The following is a 26,017-nucleotide window of genomic DNA, read 5'->3' on the forward strand; positions in this document are numbered from 1 at the left end:
ATCTTGTTACTATATAAACTGCCTTGGCTGGGTACATTCTTCCAGAGGGTTATTGTTTGCTGGATGTTGGCACAGTAGCATGACTCCAAAGAGTCAGTCCACGATGTGGTGAATTTTAAAGACTTGGGAGATGGCCATATCTATTTTTCAGCAAAGGAATGAAAGCTTTTTTCCGTTTGTTTTTTTTTTTGGTTTTTTTTTTTGCCTTTCCCCTCCCCTAAGGTATTAAAAGTTTCAAAACATGTGCTGAAATGAAAAGGAAATAATAACTAAAGCCTGGATGGGAAGTGGTGCCTCAGAGTACTGACTTTGTTTATTTGCTTGTTTTCCCCCAAAATCTTAATATTTTAAGTACAAGTTAATATTCTAAATCAAATAAACCTGTTCTGTGAACTAGTAAGGTACTTGAACCATTATCACACATTATTCATTTATTTCCGTGTGAGTGCAATAAAAATTTTACAAGCTGTAATCTTGTTCTTTTAATAGAGAGAAAACTATGCAGAATATGTTGCTTAGAGTATTAGATAAGCTGCAGTATGTTAATCAAATATTTTCGTGATATGAGGGCAGTTGAGAAAACAGTACAATTTTTGCTAATGGCACTGGTAAGTAAACGGATCTATCATTACATTGTCATGAAAAGTGACATTGAGCAGAAACACCCTGCCAATCCCTAGAAGATAAGTATTTAATGTAATTAGACAGACACTGTCTCCTTTGTTGAACGTAGCATTAATCACCCAGAGAAGTCCAACTTCATATGAAATGGCTTTTTCTGATATGTCTTTGTATTAGAAAGCTTCTCACACGGTTTTGCCCTGATGATATATTTGAAGAAACGACTGCAGCAGCTACATGGGTTGCCTCATGACACATTTCTTGCTGTTCTGTGTTCCATAATATGTAATTCTTTTTATTTAGCAGTGTTGCATTATATAGCTGTGACTTGTTCCTAAGTCTAGAAACCTACGTGCAACTGGAGCTGAACCTCTTTGAACCAGTGTAATGCACTCAAGTTATGAAATATAAAAGCAACACAAATAGCTTCCATTACGTTCTTCAGTCCTTCCTCTGTGGTGTTAGCACAGGTTTATTGTTATGGCATAAGCAAAATGTTTCTTGCCTCAAATGCTAGTCCATAATATCACACACACACAAAAAAAAAAAAAAAAACCCAAACAAACAAAAGAAAACAAAATAAAACAAAAAAAAAACTCAAAAAAGAAAAAAAAACTCGCCTTATTTTTATGAAAATCTCATTGTTAAATGGATGAAAAATGTTGCCCCCTTCCAGAATTCATTGGCACTACATTTTTTTTTCTCCTCCCTCCCCCCCCCCCCCGCTCTGTTGCTTGTAATTTGTACTGTGAAACGCTGTCTGGTTATGAACTGGTATCAATTTGAGTCAGTGCACAGCTGTGTCTTCCCACCTTCTCAGTGGTGCCGAGGGCTTTGAAGGGAAAGAAAAGGGTTTAGTCAGAGATGACAGCGAACTTCACCGGGTAACAGGTGGAGGTCAAGTCAGTTTATTTGTTGGGCTGAACAGAGTGCAGAGATGAAAAATCTCTGCCATAATAAGGTTTAGGAAGAAAATGCTGACTAGTCTAAGCTTTGATTCCAGCTGACAGATCCTTTTCTAGTGTTCATTACTTGATTTCACAGTTCAGGCAATTTTAAGAGGCTTAAAATTATGTTTCTGCTCTCCTCTATAAAACTTTCCGATCACTTTCTAATTTTTGCTTTAAGTAAAGTTACAGGGACTCCCTGATATATCACTCCTGCCTGTAGACTCTTACAAAGTCAATATGCCATCAAAAATGTAAGGATAAGCCTTTTTTTTTTTTTTTTAGACCCCTGCTTTTACCGATTCTTTTAATAAATGAAGTAAAAAAAATCATGTGTAGGCACCAATTCGATCAGAAAATTAAAACTTTCTAAAAACTCCCCTGAACAGTAGATAGTAAACTAAGCAGGATGCTTAAGAAGCCAGTGTTCTTGTCAGGGAATATGGGATTTCTGTGTTAGTGAAGCCCAGAGTGCTGAATTTCAGCCCCCAGTGCCAGTGAGCCGTGCTCCGTCCTGAAAGGGAGTCAGAGCCAGGCCCCTGAGAATCAGAGCAGAACGTGCTGACATTGTGTGGGGACTGGGGTGACCACACACAAAGGGATTTCACCGGGCTCAGCTTCGGGTCTCTCCAAGTGCAGCCTCCTGCCCTTCCCCATGCCAGCTCCTGGGAGGGACACGGAGGCGTTTCTCCTCTCCCACCCTTTTTCTTCCACCACCACCACCTGCTTCCTACCTGCTGGAGTGGGCAGAATAGGATTATCTTTAGCCATTTGCTAAAATCTTCCCCCTCAGACTTTCTATTACTTCTGCATTCATTCTTTGCAGGAAGAGGAAACTCACTGGTCAAACCCTTGGACACCAGAATAGTTGCATGCAGTTTCCCAGGGAGCCAGATAGCTCTAAAGCTTCCCAGTGAGTGACAGTTTCTCTCTTCTATTCTTCTGAAACATGTGTTTTACACATATACTGAAAAATGTTAATATCAATTTACAGCCAGATTCTTGCCTTTTTTTTTTCTTTTTCTTTTTCTTTTTCTTTTTTTTTAAAGATTAAAAAAAATCAAATCTCCCAAAGTATTTACACTTAGAGCACCTCAGCACACATGTCACTTTTTTACGTAGGAAAAAGTGTTGGATGCTCTTATACACAAAACATCATTGGGCTTTTGAAAGCTGTTAGCTCATTCTGAGTTAGTGGCAAGAACGCTGGACTTGCCAGCACCAAACTGTGAAACCTTTTCTGTGTGACTGGTGGAAATCTCATGGGGGTAGAAATCCAAAAAAAAAAAAAATTTAAAAAAAGGGGGGGGGGGGATGTAAATCTGTGCATTTGGATTCGAGCAGCTTCAATACCATGATATCAACTTTGTCCTAGAAGTCCTTGAATCACAAATCATTTGGGAGAGTGTTTTGGAGAATTACCACTGTATGCTTTCCCTGGTTTTTTACTCTTTTCTAGGCGTCCATTAGTTCCCACTGTCAGGGAGAGGACTCTGGACTAGGTGGATCCCTGTAATCTGATTTGGCATGGCTATTTTTCTGTGTTCCTAAGCTCATGAGATCAAGTTATGTAGGATTATTTCATAATGCCAGAGCAGCAGTTTCTGAGGTTGGACAAAGCTATCTAGCCAAAGTGTCTGATAAAAGAAAAATCCTGTCCCATACTGTAGCTTTCTTGGTCCAGTGAAGCAGCATCCTCACGCACACAAATCTTGTAAAGTTGCTTCTGATAGCTCCCTGTGTCCCTTGGTTTTTGGAAGCTAAAGTGCCATCTTCCTTTTACAGCTTAATTGAACCTAAACGCACCCATTTTCTGCAATGTGGTATTTTGGTAATTTCGCTATTTGCTCGTAAGTTTTTCCCTTAAGCAAACTGAAAGCTTCCCCTTTATCACTTCACTGGGCCAAGATTTCACACAGTATCCTGCTTGCTACAAAATATGATAGTGTTCTCTCTCACCTTGTTTCTTTTTTCTTCTTTTACTTTCTTTTATAAAATCAGGATATCTAAGAAACCCCGAACACCGCGGAGCACTTCATGGTGGGTGTGCTTATTCAAACAATGCCAATGCTCTCGTTCTCGGTGCACAGAGTTTTTGTGTCGGTTGGGGGGGGATGTCCCAGGTGCCTTCCCCTCTGGTGTGGATTCTCCAGTGTATAGTAAGGACAGAGCTCCTGCCAAGCACTTTGCCAGAGTGCCAGCGCTGGAGGGAGCACTCAGGTGTCACCTCTGCCTGTTTTCATGGAACTCGCAGGGGGGTTTTCCCTGGGAGCCCTCTGCCTCTCTGCCAGGTGTGTTCCCACCTGCCCAGTGGGTGACAGAGGGCTTGGGCAGCTCCCAGGAGCAGACCTGCAGGCAGCAGGGCCATCCAGGCTCCTCTGGAAACGATGCCAAAGCCAAGGTGCCGTGCTCTGCCTTCCCTCGGGGAATCCTGGAGCCACTGGGAATGCAGAGAAGGGAGGCTGATCTCACCTGTCTGGTATCACCTGTGGGGAAGTGGTTTCAGTCTCTCTGCCTGGGGGTGGCAGGTCCCCAGTGCCATTCCGGTGTGCAACTGGACATGGACATTCCCAGGAAGGAGCGCGGCAGCTGTAGCTCAGCTACAATTATTTCTGGTGTTACAGAGTGTCCAGTCCTGTGACTGTCAAACACGGGCAGTCAGAGGGTAAAAACACCAAGAACCACGGGATGCCAAAACTGAACAGTTCCATGAGTACACTCTCGACCTGCCAACTTATAAATCCCTTGGTACAATGCACATGAATTCAGTCTGCAACTCTTTCTTCCTTTGGAATAACCTTATAAACTCTTCACCTCAAATTGTGCAGAAATCAGGTGGCTTTCCAGTCCGTGGTAAATCACCTGGGCTATTTTCAATTCTGACCACAGCTCTTTTATTAATTAAAACACATGTTCAATGGCAGTGTACGCCGATTAAATCTTCAAAACCAATATTAGCACCAAACTTAGTCTTGTCATCATAAAAGTCATTTGAAAACATTGCCGTGCAGTAACTGAGGTCACAAGTCAAGAAAATCTGCATATTTACCCATCTCCATCTCATGCCTGGGGCATTCAGCAGCCATCATTGTAATATATAGCCTGGGTAGCCAATGATGGTTTGATGACATGCAAATAATGAGCAAACGATTTTTAAGGAAATTAAATAAATAAATAACCCCCCCAAAATTTTACTCCATCCTCTTCAGTTACGAAGATTCCCGTTGGTATCACTCGCAATTTAGGATCCATATGCATCTCAGGAAGATATAGTTGAAACATAAATCTATTCTGGGTCTTTTACTTGCAAAAATATCATACCTCAGCTATAATCATATGCAAAGACTTTTTAGAGGGCTTTGTAAATGCCATCCAAATTTATGATGGCATTTTTTGCCTTGCAGCTATAGATGTTCCATCCCCAAAGCACCCACATAAAGGTATATTCTCCTATGGATGGCTGCAGTTTGTCCCTGCTGCTATATCTAATCTGCCAAGTGTGCTGAAAAACTCTCAAGTAGCATTTGAAATGAAACAAATGTAGTCATGAATTTTAGACGAGATGTCTAAAGACGTCATTAGAAATTTTTTTTTTTTTTATTCTTCTTGCAATATATATTTATACAATGGAAAATTATGCCGAAGCTGACATTAACTCAAAGGCAGAATTGAACTGTTTTCCTGCTGTTTATTGCTCTTCTCATTAAAGTTTTTAAATATATAACTCATGAGATTATGTTTTGAAGAAATTGGTAAGATGTTGAGTACCAGCTTATTAGTTATTGGAAGAACTGCTTGGGTGGCAGAGCAGGAATGAAGCCTAACTTGAGCGACCTAAAACAATCCAGATGATGCTGTAAACACAGATAAAACAGACAAGGTAATACACTCTGTGAGAACGTTGTACCAAACGATTCAGGCAGACTTTCATGAGGTAGGATTTTAAAATAATTGCAAATATTGTAATGCTCGGCTTTAAAATTCTGTAGGCAAGGTTGTCCATCACTATAAACTGATATTTCTCCTTCGTAAATGGATTTGTGCTCATTTGCAAAGGAGAAATTTCAACCCTCTTTTTCCCTAAGTGACATCAGAATTTTGACTCTAACTTGAATTATAATTTTTGACTAAAACTTGCTGAGGAGTCCAAAAGCATTTAAAACCTAAAGCCATTGAATCCATTTAATGCGCCTTTGGCACCTCTCTCTCTCTCTCTCTCTCAGTCCTTTTTGAACATTCTGGTCCTCATTTTAATCAATCTCTTTTTATTAAGTTCTTTGGCTCATTTACTTGTTCGTGCATTTGCTTTATTTTATTTGGAACATTTCTTTTGTAGTGTCTTGAAAAAGAGTTGTGACATTTCTTTTGGATGGCTTCTTAAGTATCTGGCAGTCACCTATGATACGATGTTGATGGGTACGGATAGATTAGCTCTGTTTTCCTGATGATCTGTCAGATGTCGAGTTCTGAGGAAACTGGATGTGTGTATTGGTGATGCATATGCAGCAGTTTGATAAGTGGATAGAGGGGGAGCTTTCATTTTTCTTCTGTAAAAATCACTGTTTATTAAGCTGGATTTAGCCTTGTGAAGCGAGGTGCTCCGCTGGCAGGTAGTTAATCAGTGATCATGGTAACTCCGGCTGCAACCAGGGGAGCCAGTACCCATTCAGAACGTAGAAGCTAAAGAGCACTTCATTAGGATGAGTGAATTTCCATCTGTGTTGTATTTTGTGTATACTGGAGCAATTAATACAGTAAACTGATGGATGGCAGTCAGTGTGATCGTATCTCGGCTGATGACAAAGTTTGCTCAGCACTAAATTGAACAGACTTACTATGACTGGCAGGAGCGTAGCCGTCAACATTTCAAGAAGCTTGAAATTAGGAAATCCCCAGGAATTAAAAAAAATAATATAGCAGCTGATCAGCCTTTCTGTTGATACTGATTTCAGTGGAATTGCTGGAATAATTCACACAGAAGGGTGAAAATTCCTTGAAAAATGCTTCCCATGTATCAGTTTTTGTCTTCAACAGCCGACTTGTTTTTCTGCATCGTCTGTTTGTTCTGCATGTTGTCGAGTTCATGGTCCATCTGGTAATACCTGAGCTTCCATGATTCCTTTTCCTAGTGTGCCTTGGGAAGGAGGGTCCAGACCATGTTTCACTCATAGCTTTTGTTATGAAATCTCCATCAAGAGTCTAGTGGCAGAGAGCTTCTGGGAATATTGGGGTAATTATTCAAAGGTCTTTGGAGATGAATATGAGCTGGTCTACCAATGTAGCTGACAAGAAGTGGAGTTGTTGTGTAAGATGTTGTGTGCAGGCAGAATAACGCCAGTAATTAATCAAGTGCAATTGGATGGATTTTCAGGTGTAGATTTGGAGAGAGGGGGGATTGTTCTCCTCTTGCTGTGACTCGGTTCACTCCATCAGAGCTAATCCTGATTTTTTAGCAAGGCACGTGGTAGGTACATGGAAAAGAGGTTCGCAGACACTTGTTTGTTCTGGGGAGGATTTGTGCATTCAATTCTCACGCATCATTTTCTGGTCCATTTAAATATATATCAGCCTCATACATGAACATTTGAAGACCTTTAGCTGTCCTCAAGGAAGACTCTTATGTGGTGCGTTTCTAGTACTGGCAAACATAAGGAGGTAGAGGAATTAAACCCATCACAATGCTCCAGTGCCCCTTTAGAAGATGAGGAACACGAAGTTTTCCTGTGCACTCACTGATTAAACTTGGGCTGGAGGTTTGCGAAGTGCAGAGTTTTGGAAAGTCTTTCTGCGGGACTTCAACATCCAATGGCTCCAGTAACCAGAGTCTCCCAAGGACAAGGATCCCATTTGCGCTTGCATTATGCATTTGAGCAGAAGGGTGTGATGCATGATGTGGAATGAACGAAATAATAACTCGTGTGTTTAGGGAAATGCCAAATTAATGAAAATTCAGAAAGCTCTAATGTTGAAAAAGCACACAAATTCCTTGATAGAAATATAATGCTGCTAACAGTTTCAAGATTATTGTTGTCTGAATTTTCTGCTTATTGTGTACTGCAATTAAAATTCTTCTCAGCTGAAAAACCAATGTCAAATTAATATTTCCTTTTGGAAAAAAATACGAAAGTACACATCTTGTTCCATTTAGCACCATCATGGTCTTTGATCAGGTTCCCTCTGTCCAGTGAATAAAGCAGATTTATGTTAAAGGGAGCAGGCTCAGACCATATATGTTTGGCACACATATCGAGTCACATGAACACAAGTACAGTAAGTTAAAGTAACACGCCTGAGTGCAGGCTTCCATCTGCATTTTATGCCACAAATCCCTTTATTTTCTTCTTTTATTTAGCAATTAACTTCTCCATTTATTCTGTAGTTAAAAGCTGCCGTAAGATGAAAATAGACAAAGTCTGATTTTCTCCTCTCTCGCTCTAAATAACATTCAGAGGAGACTCAGACCTGGATTCTGAAAGCTGTGCTTCCTAAAAGTGCCAGGTGTGACTGTGATTTGGACAAGAGTCCTATCCACAGAATAGTAAGGAACACTTTTAACCCCCACCTGGGTTACCCAGCCGTTGTGTTCTGGCTGTTCTTGTTTATTCCTTGCTCAGAGCAGATGGATGGAAAGAGGCAGGGAACAGGGAGGATCCTTGGCTCCGTTCCCTATCCACCGGCCAGCGCAGCTGAGACGGGCTGGGGGAGATTGTAATTTGTTGCTGCCCTGCACCAGAGAGCAGAGAGAGGAGAGCAGGGACTCAGAGGTGTCCTTAGAACTGGCACTGCCCCTTCCTCAGGGTCCTGTCAAGTGCTGAAATCTGGTCTTCAGTGCAGTGGTCCCCAGTAATCGCCGGCTCCCGGGACCAATGCCGAGGAAAGCCGTGCAAGGCAGCACCGTCCTGCCGGGATGCATCCCCAGCTCTGCCCAAGCTACCTTCAGCCTTAGCTTTTTAATTTCCTGCATCCCTGAGCAGCACAGGAGGGGCCCTGTGGTCTGGGGGCCGCTAAATGTGTTAAAACTCATTAGGTATGGAGCAGAAGACCCTTAAAACTAGCCAAGAGTCTCAAACGTGGGTGCCAGAAATTAAACACCTAATTCAATATTTAGCCATCCACCTTTAGTTCCTTCCTCATAGCTATAATACACTGTGCCTCCTCATAGGTGGCCTGATTTTCATAGGCACCTACAAGTAACTCAAGTGTTGAGACTGCTCACCTAAGTGAGACTCGTAGAATTCAAAGTTTTTCTGGGTGATTAAACAAGAGTCCCCTCGCTCTCAGCTCCCGAAAGGAGCTTCGATAGGATGACCGGCATTGTAACATATGGCTCAGCAAGGGGAGGAAAAAAAAAAAAAAAAGAGAAAGAAAAGAAAATGAGTATTAGAAATGGATGGACTAAAGAATACGCAGGATATATCAGGCACATTAACCAAACATATGGTGCTAAATGAGATATTTTTTTTAAATTGCAAAAAAATTGACATTCCTGGCAGTCTCAAGGATAATGTGACATGGCTGTGATAAATTTAGAAGAATGGGACATATTTTGGCTTGTTCTTGGAAACCTTTTTCTTGCATGCCGACTGTATTTCTTCTTTTATTAACCCATTCAAAGAATGTTTGAATTTTGCTGCTAGAGAGCACCATGCTAGCGCAACATAAAATGTGAATGATGCTAATTGCTTTGCACTGCCTAACTTTCTGTCATACCCTCCCCTCTTAAAGGACAAAACATGCTTTGGAAATGAGCTGGCAAGCTCATCTTCTTCTTTCTCTTGGTCAATATTAAGTGATGTAATTAAGCTCCTGTTTGCATATTCTTCTGAACTAGGAAGCAGCCATTTTTTTCTTGAGATCTGATGGATGTGATCACTCAAAATAAAATGTGTCATTACAAACCCCAAACAAAACAAAAACATGGTATCGTTGGACTGTTCCAAACCAATACATTTCAAAATACCCCGGAAAAAAATAAATAAATGAACCAAACTTGTGATAATAATGGCAATCAGAACGATAACAAACAAATAGAGCAAAAGTAGCAACCAATTATCAGCGCTTCAGTTTGTTTTCCTACTCAATTTCCCTGCATAGGGTTACATTAAAATCTCTGTTTTCACATGAAAGCCTCTGCCTCGACCTTATAAAACCCATCCCCATATGAACATGACACTGCTCAGCATTGCCACAGTCAAGGTCATTCATCAGCTTCTTTGTAGCTCCTCAAGTTCCAGTGTTTGGACACAATCACACCAACTTGCTGCAGCTTTAAACCATATTCCACTGCCTCTGCCCTTTCTCCCTGCTGTGGTTTAAAGATGAGTCCTGCAGGGTTGCTTTTTTTTTTTTTTTTTTTTTTTTTTAACACAGGGGTAAAAGAAAAGCTGTTTCATTTTTTTAGAAGCTTTATTATCTTTGCCATAACCCTGAAGAGGGTTTGTAGCCAGGGAAAGCAGAGAGCTCCTGAGCCATAGAGTTGAGGTCTCACTCCTCCCCTGACCTCTGTCACCTGCCCTGGGCTCAGGTAACTCATGTCCCACCTGGGTCCCTCCCATGGGCTGCACAACCTTGCTCGTGGAGCAGCTCCCATGCTCAAAAATTTCAGTGACCTTCCCTGTGCATAAAAGTCACTTGGACTGGCCATAATATTCTGCTCTTAAGGCTGGGGTTGACACTCCTTTGGTGTTTCCGTCCCCAGTTCTTCCATCATAGGGAAATCTGGGTCAACAGCACCATTAGTTCCTCTGAGTGTCCTTGTCCTGAATAGGGACATGCCATGACTAAGTTACATCCCACTGGAGCAGAAATTCAGCAGGCTGCACTGGAATATTTCATTGAAACACCTCAGTTCAATCTCCTTTTCTCTCTTCCCCCGAAATTGAACCAATCCTTGCTTTTGTTCCTACTCCAAAGTCCCTAAGACCAAATGAAAATTTAAAAAAAAAAAAAAAGAAAGAAAAAAAAACCCAACAAAACAACCGTCCCAATATTTTTCATGCACCATAGTCAGTTCTAAGCTTTGATTTTCAAAATCCTAAGTCTGTAACCTTTCCGGCTATGAGGAAAAAGCCACCATAACAGCAAACCCTGCAGCAAACAAGTTTCGAGGCAGAAAGCTGCAAGTACAACACTGGAACTCAAACCATTCCCTTCCTTTATTTAACTTACAGAAATATAAACTCCAAAGCCTCACTGAAACCATTAAGACTCAGCAGTGCAGAGTATAAAGTACAAGAAGGCTCCTGCATATTGCAGTCAACATCCCAGGGACTATAAAACTAGTCTTATTAAATATAAAGTTAATAATATAGCCTAGAGACAATCTTGTCCAGGCCTCTCTCTTTACTTTTTTTAACAATTAAATACTATAAAACACAGAGTTGGAAATAAAATTAAATTACTTCACTAGTGGAAGTTCAGCTTGCACATTACCTGATATTTTGCTTTTCCACCTGAAATCTCCACCTTTGTTATGCTACATCCCTACGGATATGCAGAATGCCCGATGGGCTGTATATGCTGGAAATTTTGAGTTTTCAGGATGCATTCTGATAATCAGAATGCCCAGATGCATCTAGAACTGCAAAAACACAGGGTAATACAGACAATCAAGCATACTTTTCATTTATATACTGTAAAATTCTTTCATCCAAGCATCCACCATACACAGAAATGGCTCAGGTTTTTAAAAGCCTGTTGCAATGTATTCATTCCATTGTTTTTTTGATACCACAGCCTTGTTACGGCACCAACAGGAGTTATTCTTACCGTATATCCCAAACCTGTCAGATGAGTACCACAGCATTTCTGCCTGTCCATGGCAGAGGTTTCACCCAGTGACAACTTAACTCTGATTTTCCTTGGGAGCCTTTGATACAGCTCAAGGGCATTATAACAGCTCTGAAATGATTCCAGTGCAGCTTCTAATATCAAGACATAAATACCATTCACCCTTTAAAAAAAAAAAACTTGAAAGCAAAAAAGAACCACGTAAACATATAACTTTCAAATACCTTTGAAGTCAGGAAAGTGAGGGGAGGAAGAGTTTGAACTCAGGGAACTCCATTCTCTAGTTGTGCCTTGAGTCGTGCGGCACATTTAAAAGATCCATTTGCAATAATCTACTAAACCAAGGAGTGAAAGACAGAACTCATAAAAAACCTGTAAAAATCCAAATGCTCCAGCTATTACAGATTTCTAAAAATAAAGCAGAGTAGGTTTCAGTAGCAATAATAAGCTGCATCTTATCCGTATTTCAGATTTATAAGAAAAATATGGCTGCCTCTTAGTACTCATGGCTCAGAGCAAACCATGGCTGCTTCTGCCTTGAAAAAAAACAAAAAAACACTCCACAAATAAAAGTGAGCTTTCAGCTTGCTGTTGTGTTGCGTTTCATTTGTCCTTTAAGTGTGTCTAGCTGCTTCTGCACCCCCTTTCACAATGCATAGGCTGTCGTTCCATGAACCTAGCATTATTAAATTGCACTTATCAATCATTCTTGCCAGGAATGCCATCGCCAACTACATTAAAGAAGTCAGAGAAGTCTGGTTTCAGCAGTCCCTCGCCTTCGCAGACCTCCTCCCTTGGAACGGCTTTCACACAGCACCATCGACCTGTCATTACAGGACCCAGAGGTGAGAGGCCTTTCCCGAGAGCCCCCAGGCATCCAAGGGCAGCCACGGAAAGCCATCGCCTCCTGCGACCGCCCGGCGAGGGGCTGTGCTCAGAACCTTCACACCATGGAGGGGTTTTAGGTGTCTAGAGGCCGGCTCAGTCAGGCTGGGCTGCTTTTGGGAAGGCTCCCCATGACCACTCAAGGTGGAAAGGCTGGTTTCTTGGGGCCTTGGGGTTTTGTTGGAAGAGGGTGGGGAAAGGGACAGACTGTGTTGCAGGGAAGTGTCTTCTGCTTGTGACCATCCATCACGTTGACTCGGTCCAACTGCTCGAGACAGGGACGCATCCATCACTTCTGACCCACGCCTGTCTTCCAGCTCTGTGGATTCCCTTCTGCCAGTCATTTGTTCTTGTGCTGCTGGAGTCAGTGTGCCTTGTTAGGGGACTCCTTTGAAGTTGGATCCTGCAATACTTTGGCTGGTTTCCTTCCCAGTTCTCTTCTGACTGACTTTCCAAGTAAAAGAGATGTCCTCTGGGTCTAGATGTGCTTATACATTTCTGTTAGAAAGATGCATTTGCATTTAGCCTAGAAAACTAAATGCAGTACTGAGTTCACATTTGAAAAGGAACTCACTTGGGCATAGTAAGAGACACAAATGAATGAATCCTCTTACAAACCTCTTTGGAAGATACAAAAATAGGAATGAATGGTTGTGACATGTTTCTTTCTGCTGTGAAATTTTGTCTCATTTAGAGAAGATTATTAAGGAATTGGTCGAATGGTGACGCATAAAAAGGCATATTAGCAATTCATCCTAGAAATTATTTGGAAATGTCTGTTTGGCATCAGTGCGGTTTCACTGAGGGCAGAATAAACCAGGAGGAGCCTCTTTGTCTGCACATCCAGGTGATGTGATGAGAAGTGGTGGAGTTGCACAAAGTTGAAGCAAGGTCAGACTTGCACTTCAGGAGGTTTTGTGCCTTGTTAAATCTGCTTATTGTAGTTTGATTTGTTGTGGTTAATCCATAAAAATTATTCATTACCCTTAGACATACACCTAGATCCTCAGAAGATATTTAGGCATCTATAGAGCTCTACAGAGATTTCCCTTGAAATTTGGATCGGAGCTGTCTGGCAAATATGTCCTCTTTTAAAAGCCTTGATAATTGGGGATACAAGGATGAATAATATGAAGCTTCCATTAACATTCTATTCAGTGCACATCAGCTGACTCCCAATTCCTGTCTTTTAGAAGTTCAGCCTTTTAGATTTCAGTTGCTGATTGATTAGTTAATAGGCCTTTCTTTATTTAGCTGTGTTTTACCTCACACTAATTTTTTAAGATCATTGACTGCCTTTGTCTGCCCCTGTTTAGACCCTCTGTGCTTTGGATTCTTGTGTGGTTGAGAGAGGAAATGTCTCAGTGGTGAGGCCTTGTTTAAATCTCATCTACAGTCTGTTTTCACAAGACTTTTTCTGTGCACTGAGGGATTTCCATTGGCTACGTGAGAAGAACATTCAATAGGAGCCAGAAAAGCAAATAGAATTATTACAGTCCCAAATTCTGTTTGTTTGGAAGGAGATGTTCTTTACTAACTCCATAAAGAAGCAACACAGCTTTTAATCATCATGGCTCCTAACAAGTTAACCAAAACTGTTGTTCTGCTACATCATTTAGAGGCATCTTCTATTTTATGCTTGTTCACAAAGTCTCACCGACTTTCAGGAAAAAAATCCCTCTGAATCCATCCATGGCTTCTTTAAGTGCCATCATCCTGAAAAAAATCTTTTCCCAGATTTCATTCTTTGTTCTTTTGGGACATTCCTCCCCAGTATTCTTCTTCCACAGCACACTGGCTGTGTTTATTTCGCTGCTGCAACAATCATTCTTTTAGTAAAGGGTGATATACTGAGATGGATTATTTTCTGCAAATCCAGCTTTGTTCTTTATCCCATCGCCTCCGGCGTACTTTAGGGACAGTAAGCAGAAGAGAGAAGCTTTTCAGGTATCAGAAGTGGCAACATAAAGAGTATAATGCTGTCGTATAAGAGGATATAATTGAGAGATTCGCTTCCACCAGTAGTTACTGGGAGTTGTGCCTCTGCAGAAATGATGGTACAGCACACACAGGCTAAATTCCCTCTGGACACAGGTGCCTTATGTAAATGGTCAGGGGCAGGTCATTCCGAGGGGTCTTTGGAGAACAAAGAGCAGGATTTAATCTCCGTTCTGCAGAGAGATTTCGGAGAAAGGGGAGTTGTGAGTAAGTAGGTCACCATCAGAGTAAGCTCCTCAGCCAACACGACGATCACAAGGAGGTTCCATCTCCTTCTCATGTTCGTATGTGCAAGTTTATCACTTGGATGTGTGTATGAGATGCATTTGTAAAGCATGATCAAAATAGACAGCAGAGAAGAAGCTGTAGACTATTCATGGCAGGTGTTGTCATTGACAACCAGTGATTTATAACTTCTCGGGAATATTCCCGAATCTTTCACACGCTTCCAAACATCCCTTGGAATAACACTGCATGTCTGATGCTGGGATGTCCCAGGAGACTGAATGCCCTTCCCCGTGATCCCCACAATGAGTCATTTTGGAAACAAAAACTTCCTTGGAGGAGGAGGAGGAGGAGGAGTAAGATCCTTGAGTGGATTTCTTAGCTTCTGAGGTGCTCCACCCAAAGTACCAGTTGGAAAACCTCTGCTCCCATGGAATTGTCTGGATGTGCTGCGCTGTGGAGGGCTGTGCATTCATTGCTGTCTGCACTGGTGCTGCTGCCAGTGCCCAGCCCAGCTGGGCAGTAGCCAGGAGAGAGGATCTGAGCTGGCTGACCAGCAGACCAGATGTGCAGCGAGTGCTGGCGCAGGGATGCCAATGCTTCAGTGACTCCTCAGTACTTCCAACAGATGGTGGCAAGATCCAAGTTTCTTTGGTGATAAGCTAGCAAAGTGATTCATGGAGCCTCACTTGATGATGGCAGTTTTTTGGGCATGACTCTATGAATGCACCATATGTCTTCTCTGGACCAGCGTGGTTAGGATTCAGCGTCTGGCAGATGGTAAATTGATCACCTATAGGGTGGCTTTAGCATCACTATCAGTTTTAGAATTTATTTCAAAGCCTTGAAAATTCGAGCAGCCAGATCTCTCTCCTCCTCGGGCATACTTTTGTTACCTGCAAATGAGATTATTTGGTGGTCAGCTTAGCTCACCACAGCACTCCAGCATTGCAAAGCCATCGCGGATCGCTGGCATCTCACAAAGCTTCCCAGACCACTTGAACTCTTCACCAGACAGTGAAGGATTTAGATACTAGGGGTGACAGCAGTATTTACATAAGCGGTTTTAGGCTTCCATGTATTGCTACTTACACTCTGGTGACTTTATAACTGGAGCTGGCTGAAACATTAAATTGACCACGATCTTGTAAAGCCAGGATGTACAGCAGCCTGTGCTGCAGAGCATTCAAGCATTCCCATGGAATATGACAGTGTGGATCCTGCAAGCCAAAAAAGCAAGGAAGAAAAGGCAAGGAAAGGGGAAAAAATTAAAATAACAATGAGATGGTGTGTTAGGAAGATAAATGAAGGAGAAACACAATTACAAGAAGCAAGAAATATGGCAAGAAGGCGAGAACCCAAGGAAGGGGGTGTGTGAGAAGAAGGGACGAAAGTCAACTAGTGGACTGGTTTCCATTATATTAATTTCCTCCATAATTACCATTGCCACTTAGGCTTTTATCAGGACAAGGCCTGCCAGGGAAACGCTGCAGCACAGTACTCTCTGTTCATGCCAAAGTGGCAAAACCTTTATGTCACATATCTGGAAAGATACTGTGTCCTTCTCTATCAAAATCCTCCACTGGATCACCAAAGTCCTGGTGCCTGCTCGCTGTCCCGTCAGCCAGCTCCAAGTGGATCAAAGTGATGGTGCACATTGGAAAAAGACATTTTGTAATGTCCTGTCCTGTACGAGTCTCTGTGGCCACTTCTTGATGCTGTCAGCTGGCACAGTGGTGTAACCTTCGACTTCCCTCCGAATTTTGACCAAAACAAAGCGCTGCATCTTGACAAAGACACCTCAGAGCAAGGGGTGGTGATGTCAGCCAAGAGAGTCACACCACAAGGGCGAGGCAGCTGAGGTGAGGCCACAAAACAGCACAGCGCTGACCATCAGAGGAGTTTACATCAGACCAGTTTACAGTGTCAGGACAGCTGACTGAGCAGGGGAAGATTTTGATTTTCTGAGCTCACTTTGGAGTGACCTGGCGCTGAAGGAAAAGCAGTTTCCCAACAGATGGCCTCAAGGTCAGGCTTTAGCCATGACACAATCCCCAAACTGCCACCGCCAGGGAGGGCAGAGAGGGGGGCCTGCAAAGGGTTAAAGCTCCAGCTAAACAAAAGTCAGCGACCGTGTAATTAAAACTCTACCTTTGTTGTATTGTCAAGAGTTAGCCTGTGACATAGGAAATATTTAAAGGAGCAGGCTGTTCAGCTAATTTGTGTGTGAGTGAACTGCTTAGACAGTCCTATCCTAAATTAACTGTAAGACCACCCACCGAGCTCGCCTCATAAAGGGCCACGATTGCTCAGCTCCGTTCTGTATAACCGTTCAATAATTACTAGATAAATGCATAACTAAAAGCTCTATTACACTAATAATTTGTACTGAGATAGATGTGTGGGACACCATGCTGGGTTAATTTGTCATCCCTGCAGCAAACTTCTAAAGAGGGCTCTTTTGCAGAGGAGTTGTGTTAATATGTTGCTCCAGTGAGGACATGTTAGAGCAACAAGATGACTTGGTCGCTTAATCTCCTAAAGAGGCAAAATGCCTGGAGGGGAAGTGCCAGAAAGAAGAAAGGGGGGTGATTAACACAGTGGACCCAGATTTAAACTCATCCTGACAAAAGGAGCTGATCTAACTGAGCAAAAGAATGGGAAAAAAAAAAAAAAAAAGGGAGGGGGGGGAGAGTGTTAAAAATACTAATAGGATTTCATGCATCCCTAAAAAATAATATAAAATTAAAGTGCTGCAGGAACAAAGTATTTTGCCCATGCTTTTCCTGACGCTGCTGTTGGTTCCTTTGCTCTCTTTGATGTATCCGTGGAGTTAAACTATATGCTTTAAACAGTGCAGTGAACTATAATATTTTTATCTCTGCTTTATGCTAAATTCTTCTAGCTTCAGACACACACAAAAAGCACATTATTGCTTTAAATATGGAACCCATGTTTAAGCATCAGAGCTCTGGATTTTCAACCTCCTCTATTGACAGAACCATAAATCATGTTAAAGTTAAGTGAATTACTGTAGCGTGGAACTATAGCTTTAACAATGTTTATGTAGTATCAGCTTACCATCTACAGAATGAAAGGGAGGAAAAACACTGATATTAGAAATGGGAATGTGGAGTCCTATTAACTTAACAGCAATATATCACTCCAAAGTCACAGATTCCATTACCATGCCCTTTTTAGTATCAAAGCAGAATTATATCATCACACACATAAAGGTTGTAGTTTTTAAGAGAATTTACATTTCTATTGTAAACTTATCAACTGCATTTCATTATAAGAAAGACATGATATATTCTCCTAGCAGTAGTTTTTATCTTATGATGAGAATATATGAGAATGCATCATGTGTATTAAAAGTAATAATAATATGCAGAAGTTGACAGCATTTGGTGCGAGGCAGGAATTCTACAAATGTGTTAAATTAGGGTCTTTTTGACCTCTAGCTGTAGTCTTGGAAGGAAGGAGTGCTTTCTATAGGTCTGATTTTTATTTTGGTCCCGATGTAATCAATTCTATAGTATTCTGATCTCCCAAAGGCAGCAGAATTCTGACATGTTTTAAAACATTCTGCTCAAAATAGCTAACTTAACTGGCCCCCTGCCCGTGCCAGAATCTGGAACCAGTGCTCAGTTCAGCTCTACAGGTTTTCAAAAGCAGCCTGTAACACTCAGCAGCCCAGAGTACACCAATAAACCCTCAGCTCAAACACAGCCCTAAGCATATTTTCCTTTTGCTAGGAGCTCCGTGGGCCTTGGCAAAATGTCCTCCTGCCTCCCACTTGCTACTGCAAAATTTCTTACAGGAAGAGTGTTTCCGAACAAAGGGTCCAGGTGCCTTGCACCACTCAGAGCAGCAGAAAAGGGCTGAGAGCCAGCCCTGATCTGGAGATACCGTGGCTCTGTTCTTTTCAGCAGTGCATAGCTGGCCAGCTGCACTTGACTTCTGGAGCTGAGGGATGGATAGCCTGCAATTCAGCCCGTCTTTCTGATGTTCATGGACAGGAACAGATCCTCCATCCATCCTATCCAGGGTGTTTCACTGCCTCTTGCATTGGTCAGCTATTTCTGTTATATTTTACATTTTTCATCCGTGTTTGTCTACAGAATGTGGGAGCGAGGGATACCTAAATTGCTCAGAAGGTAAAGCCTGTTTTGTTCTTCAGCTCCATGATTTCCCAGCCTTGACCCTGCAAACAGGAATGTGAGATGGGATCAGTTTGCATTCAGCTCATCCTTGGACCTGAAAAACTTGTTACTAAACATGTAAGCCCCATGGCACCATTATGGGACTTAACAAATACCTAAGTTTTCCAGGGATGTGAATTCCCTTCCAAGGGCTCATCCTAGGACTGGTCAGTCCCACCCTCAGCAGCTCAGTATTTAAGTTGGAGCAGGTTTTGCCAACCTGAGTGAGCAATTCCTCTACTTTTATCACCCTAAAGTCTGTTCCTAATGGGCAGTAAGAAAAAATGGGGACTTTCAGAAACCTTTTAAAGTGTTACAGGGAAGCAGCTCCCATTGAAATTCAAAAGCAGTTAATGAATTCTCTCAGGACCTCTGCAAATCCCAGCACAAGTTTCTTAATTATTTTTTTTTTTCCTTGTTTGGGTAACTGCTTTCATCACCAAAATCTGTGGGCTTAAAGCTATTGTTTTAGGCTTCCATTCTTTACCTCTTCTATTGTATTATACACAGAAGTGTAAGTTCCTTTCAACAAATTTGGATTATTGCCAGATCTCCTTATTAAAAAGTCACTCTTCATATTTCCGATAAACACAGCTGTTTCATGGTGTTTGAAAGCATTTCACATCAGCCAGCATGGTGGCTTAGCCAATTAGTCCTCTAATATGGTCAATTTTGAGAATAAGTACCTTTGAGGTACAAAGGGTGGGATCCATCTCGCATAATTTGAACTGGCATCACTGGAATGGCAGGAGAAAGTTTGCAGCATGCAGGGAGTTAAAGCAACTTAGAAGCCTGACGTGGAAGTCGCTAGCAGAACAAACTGTTCTCTAACATTTCCAGGGAAATGACTTTTCAGAAAATACTTTCTTAATTGTAATGAAGCCAATTATAATGGCCTCAGAAACAAGCGGATAAAAAACGATCCCGTTTCATTATGGTTCTAATGTTTCTATTTCTAGGAAGGCTGATCAATGTTTAATGAAGTATTAGTAAACTTAATTATCACTTCATAGAGGAGGTATCTGAGTATTGTGCTCTGATCCAGCTGATGGAGAAGCCCTTGTGCCTGTGAAGGATTCCCAGCACTTCTCCCTGGAACAGTCCAGGGTGATAACACCTTTTCCTGAGCAACACCAAACCACCCCTTCAAAGACTTCAAACAACTTCAGGAAGAAAGAAGTTCCATCCAGTCGTGTGGACTTGAAGGGGTTGGCAGGGCTCTTTTTTGGAAGAGGAGATGGAAGGTGGATGGATCAATATGTGCTCCCATATGTTGGGCTGTGCTGGTGGAGAACCTCTCTGAGCACTGTAGGTGTCCCTTCCCCATGTCAGCAAGCACTCCCTGGGAGCAAGGATCCCAGTGCTCTTTATTAGGAACTGCTCCTTTGTTCCAGGATCCTAAATATCTGAAGAAAACTGCAACCTGTTTCAAATTAACTGATCCTTTATTATCTCATCACTCGCTGGGACAGAATTCACAGTTTTGGCTCTTCTTCAGAGCCTCGGCCATGTGCAGCGCTCACCTAATCAATGCTGCAGCTTATTTTATTGGTTACTTACTCTGGTATTGGCTACTACAAATCAAGAAGGGGAAAGGCAAGGCAGACCTGCATTAATGAGAGGTTGGAATTCAGCGTTCTGAAAAATCCTGTGACTTCTGTGCTGCACAGCACCACGAGCTCATAAAACACTGAGGAATCCAGTGTAGCACGCAACAGCTGTACTGCATAATTACTTGGCCCAATAGCAGCAGTTTTAAAATACTGGTATATCTGTTGCAGGCCACCATACATTATCATCTCATTTTCAATAGAAAGTCTGGGATGTTTCAGACAAGCTTCAATGGAATTAGAATCATGTGTGCTTTGAAATATTTATGCTTGCCTTGAGATGGAAGGATAACTCCTGCCTCCAACCCCCCCCACACAAAATAACAGATTTCATAACGCCAGAGAGTCCAACTCCTCCATACCTACAGCAGGTAGAAATGAAGTTCTGATCTTGAGTACACATCTTTTCATAGATTGTAGAAGTCATATTTTATGTCATTTACTGAGGTCAATAATAAAATATAAATGTCACAGGCTGAAAGACGCCAGGAGAAATATGGTTTGGCAGGATGGAGCTGCTTAGGGATACATAAATAATAAGTCAATAAGTAAATAAATAATAGACAAAGACCTGTTTTATCTTCCATTTCAAGATCTCAAAGAATTTACAATCTCTGATTGAGACTTGTAATATCCCATCAGAAGCAATAAGAGCCTCTTCTCTCTTGCACAGGGTAATTTCCATCACTGTAGGTGTGGGTTTAGGAATTAAAGACTTTATCATTTTTATTAAGTCTGAAAATCATGACTGAAAGGGCTCTTGGCCTTTTTAGAGGCAAACAGGGAAAATAATGACCTGCTTCATTACCCCTTGTGCTTTAACTGATTAAAAATGCTTGTGAGGGCCCCTATATTTGGAAACACGGTTATGTTCTGCACTCAGAACTTGTTGGAGTGGCCGGTTTTGCACTCACCAGAGTTGCTGACCACAACACAGCTATCAGAGTAATGGTCTGTGTCTGGGCCAGCAGATTTTAGACTTTAACATTTAATTCCCTCTCTCTGGTATCAGGCAGGCACATTTGTAATGTTGATCAGTTCAATAGTAGTGGTTTCACTCCTCTTATCAAAGAGCCCTTTCTTTTGGCACTTGAGAAATTTGCTATTTCCTAGTCAGAGGCTGCAAAAACAAACCTTTGGAGATCCTTATTGCACTCGTCACTTCTTATGCGAAGAAGAAAATGACCCCTCCACGTCAGTGTACGGCACAGGCTGAGGAATGATGCCAATTTTCTTGTTTCCCTCCCCCAGTGCTTCCCTGGTCAGCAGGAAGCCCTTGGAGATGGGCTGAGGAGTTGGCCACGGCTCCAAAGAGGAACCGCTTTCTCCTCGCAGCACTTTGCCTTGCTGAATTGTTGTTGATCATTTCTGCATTCCTTTTTCCTTCTCTCTCTCTTTGGGCAGGTCACTGACACACACTCTCCACTCTGTTTTCTACCCGGACATGCTGAGGAGGTCAAGACAGCAGAGAAAGGCTTGCTCCTCACATGCCACTGAGTATTTCTTTCATCTTTCTTAGGGCAAATCAAATTACTAAATGAAGAGCCATACTTTGGAAAAGCTAATACACTGTTGTCTCAGGCCTGGCTTTGAATTCCCGAATGTTCCCTGGATACAATTCTTTATTCCTTCTTGACTGAGATGCATTTCAATCTCCTTTTCACCCAGCAGAAGTACAGAAATGAGTGTGTTCCCAGATGTGTATAAAGGACAGTGCAGTTGCATAACAATTTCAAAGAGTATTAAAAGAGCTGATACTAAAAGGAAATTCTCTTTTTATCATTCAGAAATTCCAATTTATTTCATACTTAATTAGATGTTTGTCACATAAATGTCCATTTCTCACTTTTATCTTCATCCTTCATATTCCATCTGGCACACAAGGAAAGGGGGAACTACAAAAGTAGATACAAAGAAAGGGACTGAGACAGAAATACTGTAGGCTAATGAAAATGTTGTTGTAGTCATCAAAATGCTGGCTGGGATCTACCTGACTGAAGGTGTGTGTGTGTGTAGAATGGAGGTGTCGACCTGAGAGCAGCACCAGTCAAAGGCAGGGGATTATTTTGGGGTGAGGTGGCTCCTTGGACACTGTTTAGTTCTCTGTCCATTGTAATAACAGGCTCCATGGTGGTCACTCACAGTTACTGAAGGGAATCCCCCATTATCTCTACCTGTGACGTTTCTCTTTCTATTGGGAATATTTTCAACAGAATTAAGGGAAGCAGAATTGTGGGGTTAACGTGGATACAGGGGAGCTTTTCATGACAAGGACAAGGGTTTCACATCCATCCCATACCAGCACCCCTGGCATGAGTGCAGCTCTTTTTGGTGGTGGTGTCAGAGCAATAATTCCTATCCTGTGGTGGAAAGGGACGTGTACAGAAGGGCTGCCCAGCCAACCCTTAATGAATGTTTACAGGAAAATGCAGTAGTTTCCTTGCTGCTGTTTCTGAGTTCATGTTTTATCCACATCTTCAGGCTCTTGAGTTTGCTAATGGTTTAATAATGCTTAAGAAAAAAAATTATTAATAAAGTGTCGTATTATTAAACTGGCAAGGAACAAGAGTAAGAAGCAGATTTTAGCTTTTATTTTACTGAAGGTTTTTCATAACATTCATCATGAAATGAATGTTTGCTCATTTGTGTTTGATTTTAGTTAACTTTCCTGCATCTCTCCAGTATTTCCAAAAGTGCCAAAGGCTTTTTTTTTTTCCCCCTCTTGTATATTTAAATTAATTCCAAGCCAACACCTGAGTTTCTGTAGGATTTTCCTTCCTTGCATTGCCTTTATCTATTTGGTCATATGCACTGTGCGAGCACAATCTCTGCACATGGACACCCCTGAAAGGCTCCTAGGGTAACATGCCAAGGGAGCAACAATGACTGTTTGGTGAGAAATAAACAATGATTTACGGATGAGCTTGTGTGCAACCAGATTAATTGGTCATTCTGAAGGAAGAGTGAATCCTCATTTTTAAAGGGAGAATTCATGGCACTGTAAGTGGCAGCAGTTGCTACCTCATGGTGACAACTAACAATGGAAAGCACTGTTGGGTAACCAGAGTCCAGCCCAATATATTTTGAAGGCCAAGGAACTGGGTGAAGGTGTCACATAATGTAGGAGAGCAAAAGGCTCTGAAGCTGCACTTGTAGTTCTGCTGAAATCAGCTGAGGGTAAAATCGGTCATTGCCAATGGGCTTGTGTACATCACACCTCTGCACCTTCTCTGGAGTACATTTTCCAGCTGGCTTGTTGGCCCATAAATTCACCAAATTAAACTTCATCCCTGAGAGGGAGCTGGGGGCTTGCTGAAGATCTGAGCCCAACGTTATTCAGGAGAAATGTAAATGTAATTTTCCAAACGATCTCGCCACTTTTGTGCATGTTCATTAAACGAAAACACGTTACTTAAAATAAATGTTCCTGAAGTGAGATGGAAGGAAAAAAAAAAAAAAAAAAACAACAAGAAGCGTTAGACCATTTTTAAATTATCGACCGTTTATACTACAATGTAAAATGGATTCGTATGTGCAAATTCAAGTTACATGAAATGTCAATTAAATCAACCCTAATCTCCCAAATACATTTTTTTATTGCCTGATTGATGAGGGCTGCTCTTAAGGTGATGAATAGTTTTCACTCTCACAAAGGACTGCTGATTCTTTCCTACGTGTCCACTAAAAACACAGAAAATCCTTCAAAATGTCTGGCTCCGTTCGCTTCCAGGATCTAGATGAAGTGAGTGTAGGACACAATGTGGTCTAATATATTAATTGATGTATAAACAACACTGTACATTTAAAAAACAAACCAACAGCAACAACAACAACAAAAAGATACTTAAAACTACAACAGATTTAAACTGTTTTATTTTCCAGAGGCAAAACTCTATATAACGTCTTTGTTTTCTTTCCTATAGCAAGTCCACATGCAACACCATCGACTCTTCATTTTCCAACATCACCCATTATCCAACAGCCTGGGCCATACTTCTCACACCCAGCAATCCGCTATCATCCTCAGGAGACTCTGAAAGAGTTTGTCCAACTTGTCTGCCCCGACGCTGGTCAGCAGGCTGGACAGGTGGGGTTCCTAAATGTAAGGAAGCCGTTTTTCTTTCTTCAGAAGTGTTTTGTCCTTTGTAAAAAATTAACCACGGGGTTATGGATGGGGTTATTTTAACAGCATGTCGCCTGCAGGAGCACACCTTGAATAGTTGCTGGAAGGGAGAACAAAAAAAAAAAAACCAACCATATTTATATATATATATAATAATAATAATGCTGTGCTGCAAAAGTATTTCAAAAAACAACAAGAGACCTCCCCCAAAAAACCACTCGACCACATTGTGGTGAAAGTAGCTTAAAGTGTCAGAGAAGCTGGTGCTTTCAGTGACCTGCTGGGTCCCCCCACAAACGACTTTGCTGCCATGTGTTGTAACCCTTGTGGAACCAGGGTTAACAAAATACGAAGGCAGAATAATTTTTATTAATTATTTTTGAAGTTCAGGGGAGAATGGGGGGGGGGGGGGAAGAGCAGGAAAAGGGAGGGTGAGAAACAGATGTTTCAGATCAGCTAAGTTCATTAAAAAAAAAAAAAATACTGCCTTATAGCACTTTAGATCAAGTTGACCAGTACTTGAACTCAAGATGTTAAAAGTACAGTTTATTATGGTTTGTTATTTCTGTAAGCAGTTATCTTTTCCCCTTATCTCTATGAAAAATTAAGCAGAGTTCCAAAGCTTCAAATAACCATTTTCATTTTTTTTTAATCAAATAAAGTGAATCATCTTGCTATTATTGAAATAGCATTCTGGACGAATACAGAATTTATAAATTTTATGTAAATCAAATCTAAAATAATGCTCTGAATATTTCATGAAATGTAATGCATGTAACTTTTTCCAGCCAATGAAGTAATAACTGGCAAAATTACTGCTTCTCTCCTGACATACTGAAAGTGTTAATGAGAATTAGTTTAATTATTAGCATCTAATTTATTACACTTATTTAATAAGCTGCATTGTTCTCAGTGTTTTCCTTTCCCCAGCAGAAAAACTGACTCGACTTATTCCAGCCAGTCCTGGCTTTGAATAATGTCTGCAATATGTTAGCAGATACATTTATGTCTAGACAACAAATCAATACAGTGCTTTTCTTTTTCCTTGAGTATTCATTTGCTTAATTTATCCCAAACCATTCAGCATTATGAACTGTTAGCACACTCACAATGAACAGGCAGCAGGGGTCTTCTTGGCAGGAAAGGGACCTAATTGGGAGACAAGATAGTGTTTGAGAGATGTCACTAATGTATTAGTTTATTAAAGGTACTGGATGTTGGAAAAATAAATACCCCTGAAGGATTGCTTCTTGCTGCAAACTCTAGTAACTGCAGTCTTTGAAGTCTGTGGGAGTGCTGTTAAGTTAAATGCAGATGAACTTGAATCTTATTTATCCCCTGAACCATTTTTGCTCTAGCACAAGTGTGATTTGCACCTCCACAACTTTAAGGCCTTTTGTCAGTGTCAAAGCAGGTGAATTGAAAATAAACTCCCAAGTATTTTGCCAGGATGAGTATTTTGTCCCCGGCAATTCAGGCTAATGGAAACCCTAACAGGAATTAAAATATTATTTTCTTTAGCAGTACTTAGAATATGGATCTGTGTTTAAAGCTGAGCTTTTATCATCAATGGAAAAGCCAATGTGCAGTGCCAGAAGAGCTGCAGTGAGATCA

General features: G+C 41.4%; 1 protein-coding gene across 11 annotated transcripts in view; it reads left to right on the top strand.

Annotated features, from left to right (window-relative positions):
- The window catches only part of NFIA (nuclear factor I A), a 250,817-nt gene that overhangs the window by 185,455 nt on the left and 39,345 nt on the right, over positions 1-26,017 (top strand). For 4 of the 11 annotated variants that reach the window (XM_066192925.1, XM_066192928.1, XM_066192929.1 and 1 more), the window contains 4 exons: positions 2,395-2,481; positions 3,570-3,608; positions 12,074-12,202; positions 24,204-24,382. In XM_066192925.1, the coding sequence (XP_066049022.1) occupies positions 2,395-2,481; positions 3,570-3,608; positions 12,074-12,202; positions 24,204-24,382 (434 nt within the window). The remainder of the gene's footprint in view (positions 1-2,394; positions 2,482-3,569; positions 3,609-12,073; positions 12,203-24,203; positions 24,383-26,017) is intronic. The other 7 variants (XM_066192931.1, XM_066192932.1, XM_066192934.1 and 4 more) reach the window with 5 other exon arrangements.

The sequence above is a fragment of the Chamaea fasciata genome, unplaced genomic scaffold, assembly GCF_029207755.1.
Source record: "Chamaea fasciata isolate MVZ Bird 193981 ecotype frontalis unplaced genomic scaffold, bChaFas1.0.hap1 SCAF_10, whole genome shotgun sequence".
NCBI lineage: Eukaryota > Metazoa > Chordata > Aves > Passeriformes > Sylviidae > Chamaea > Chamaea fasciata.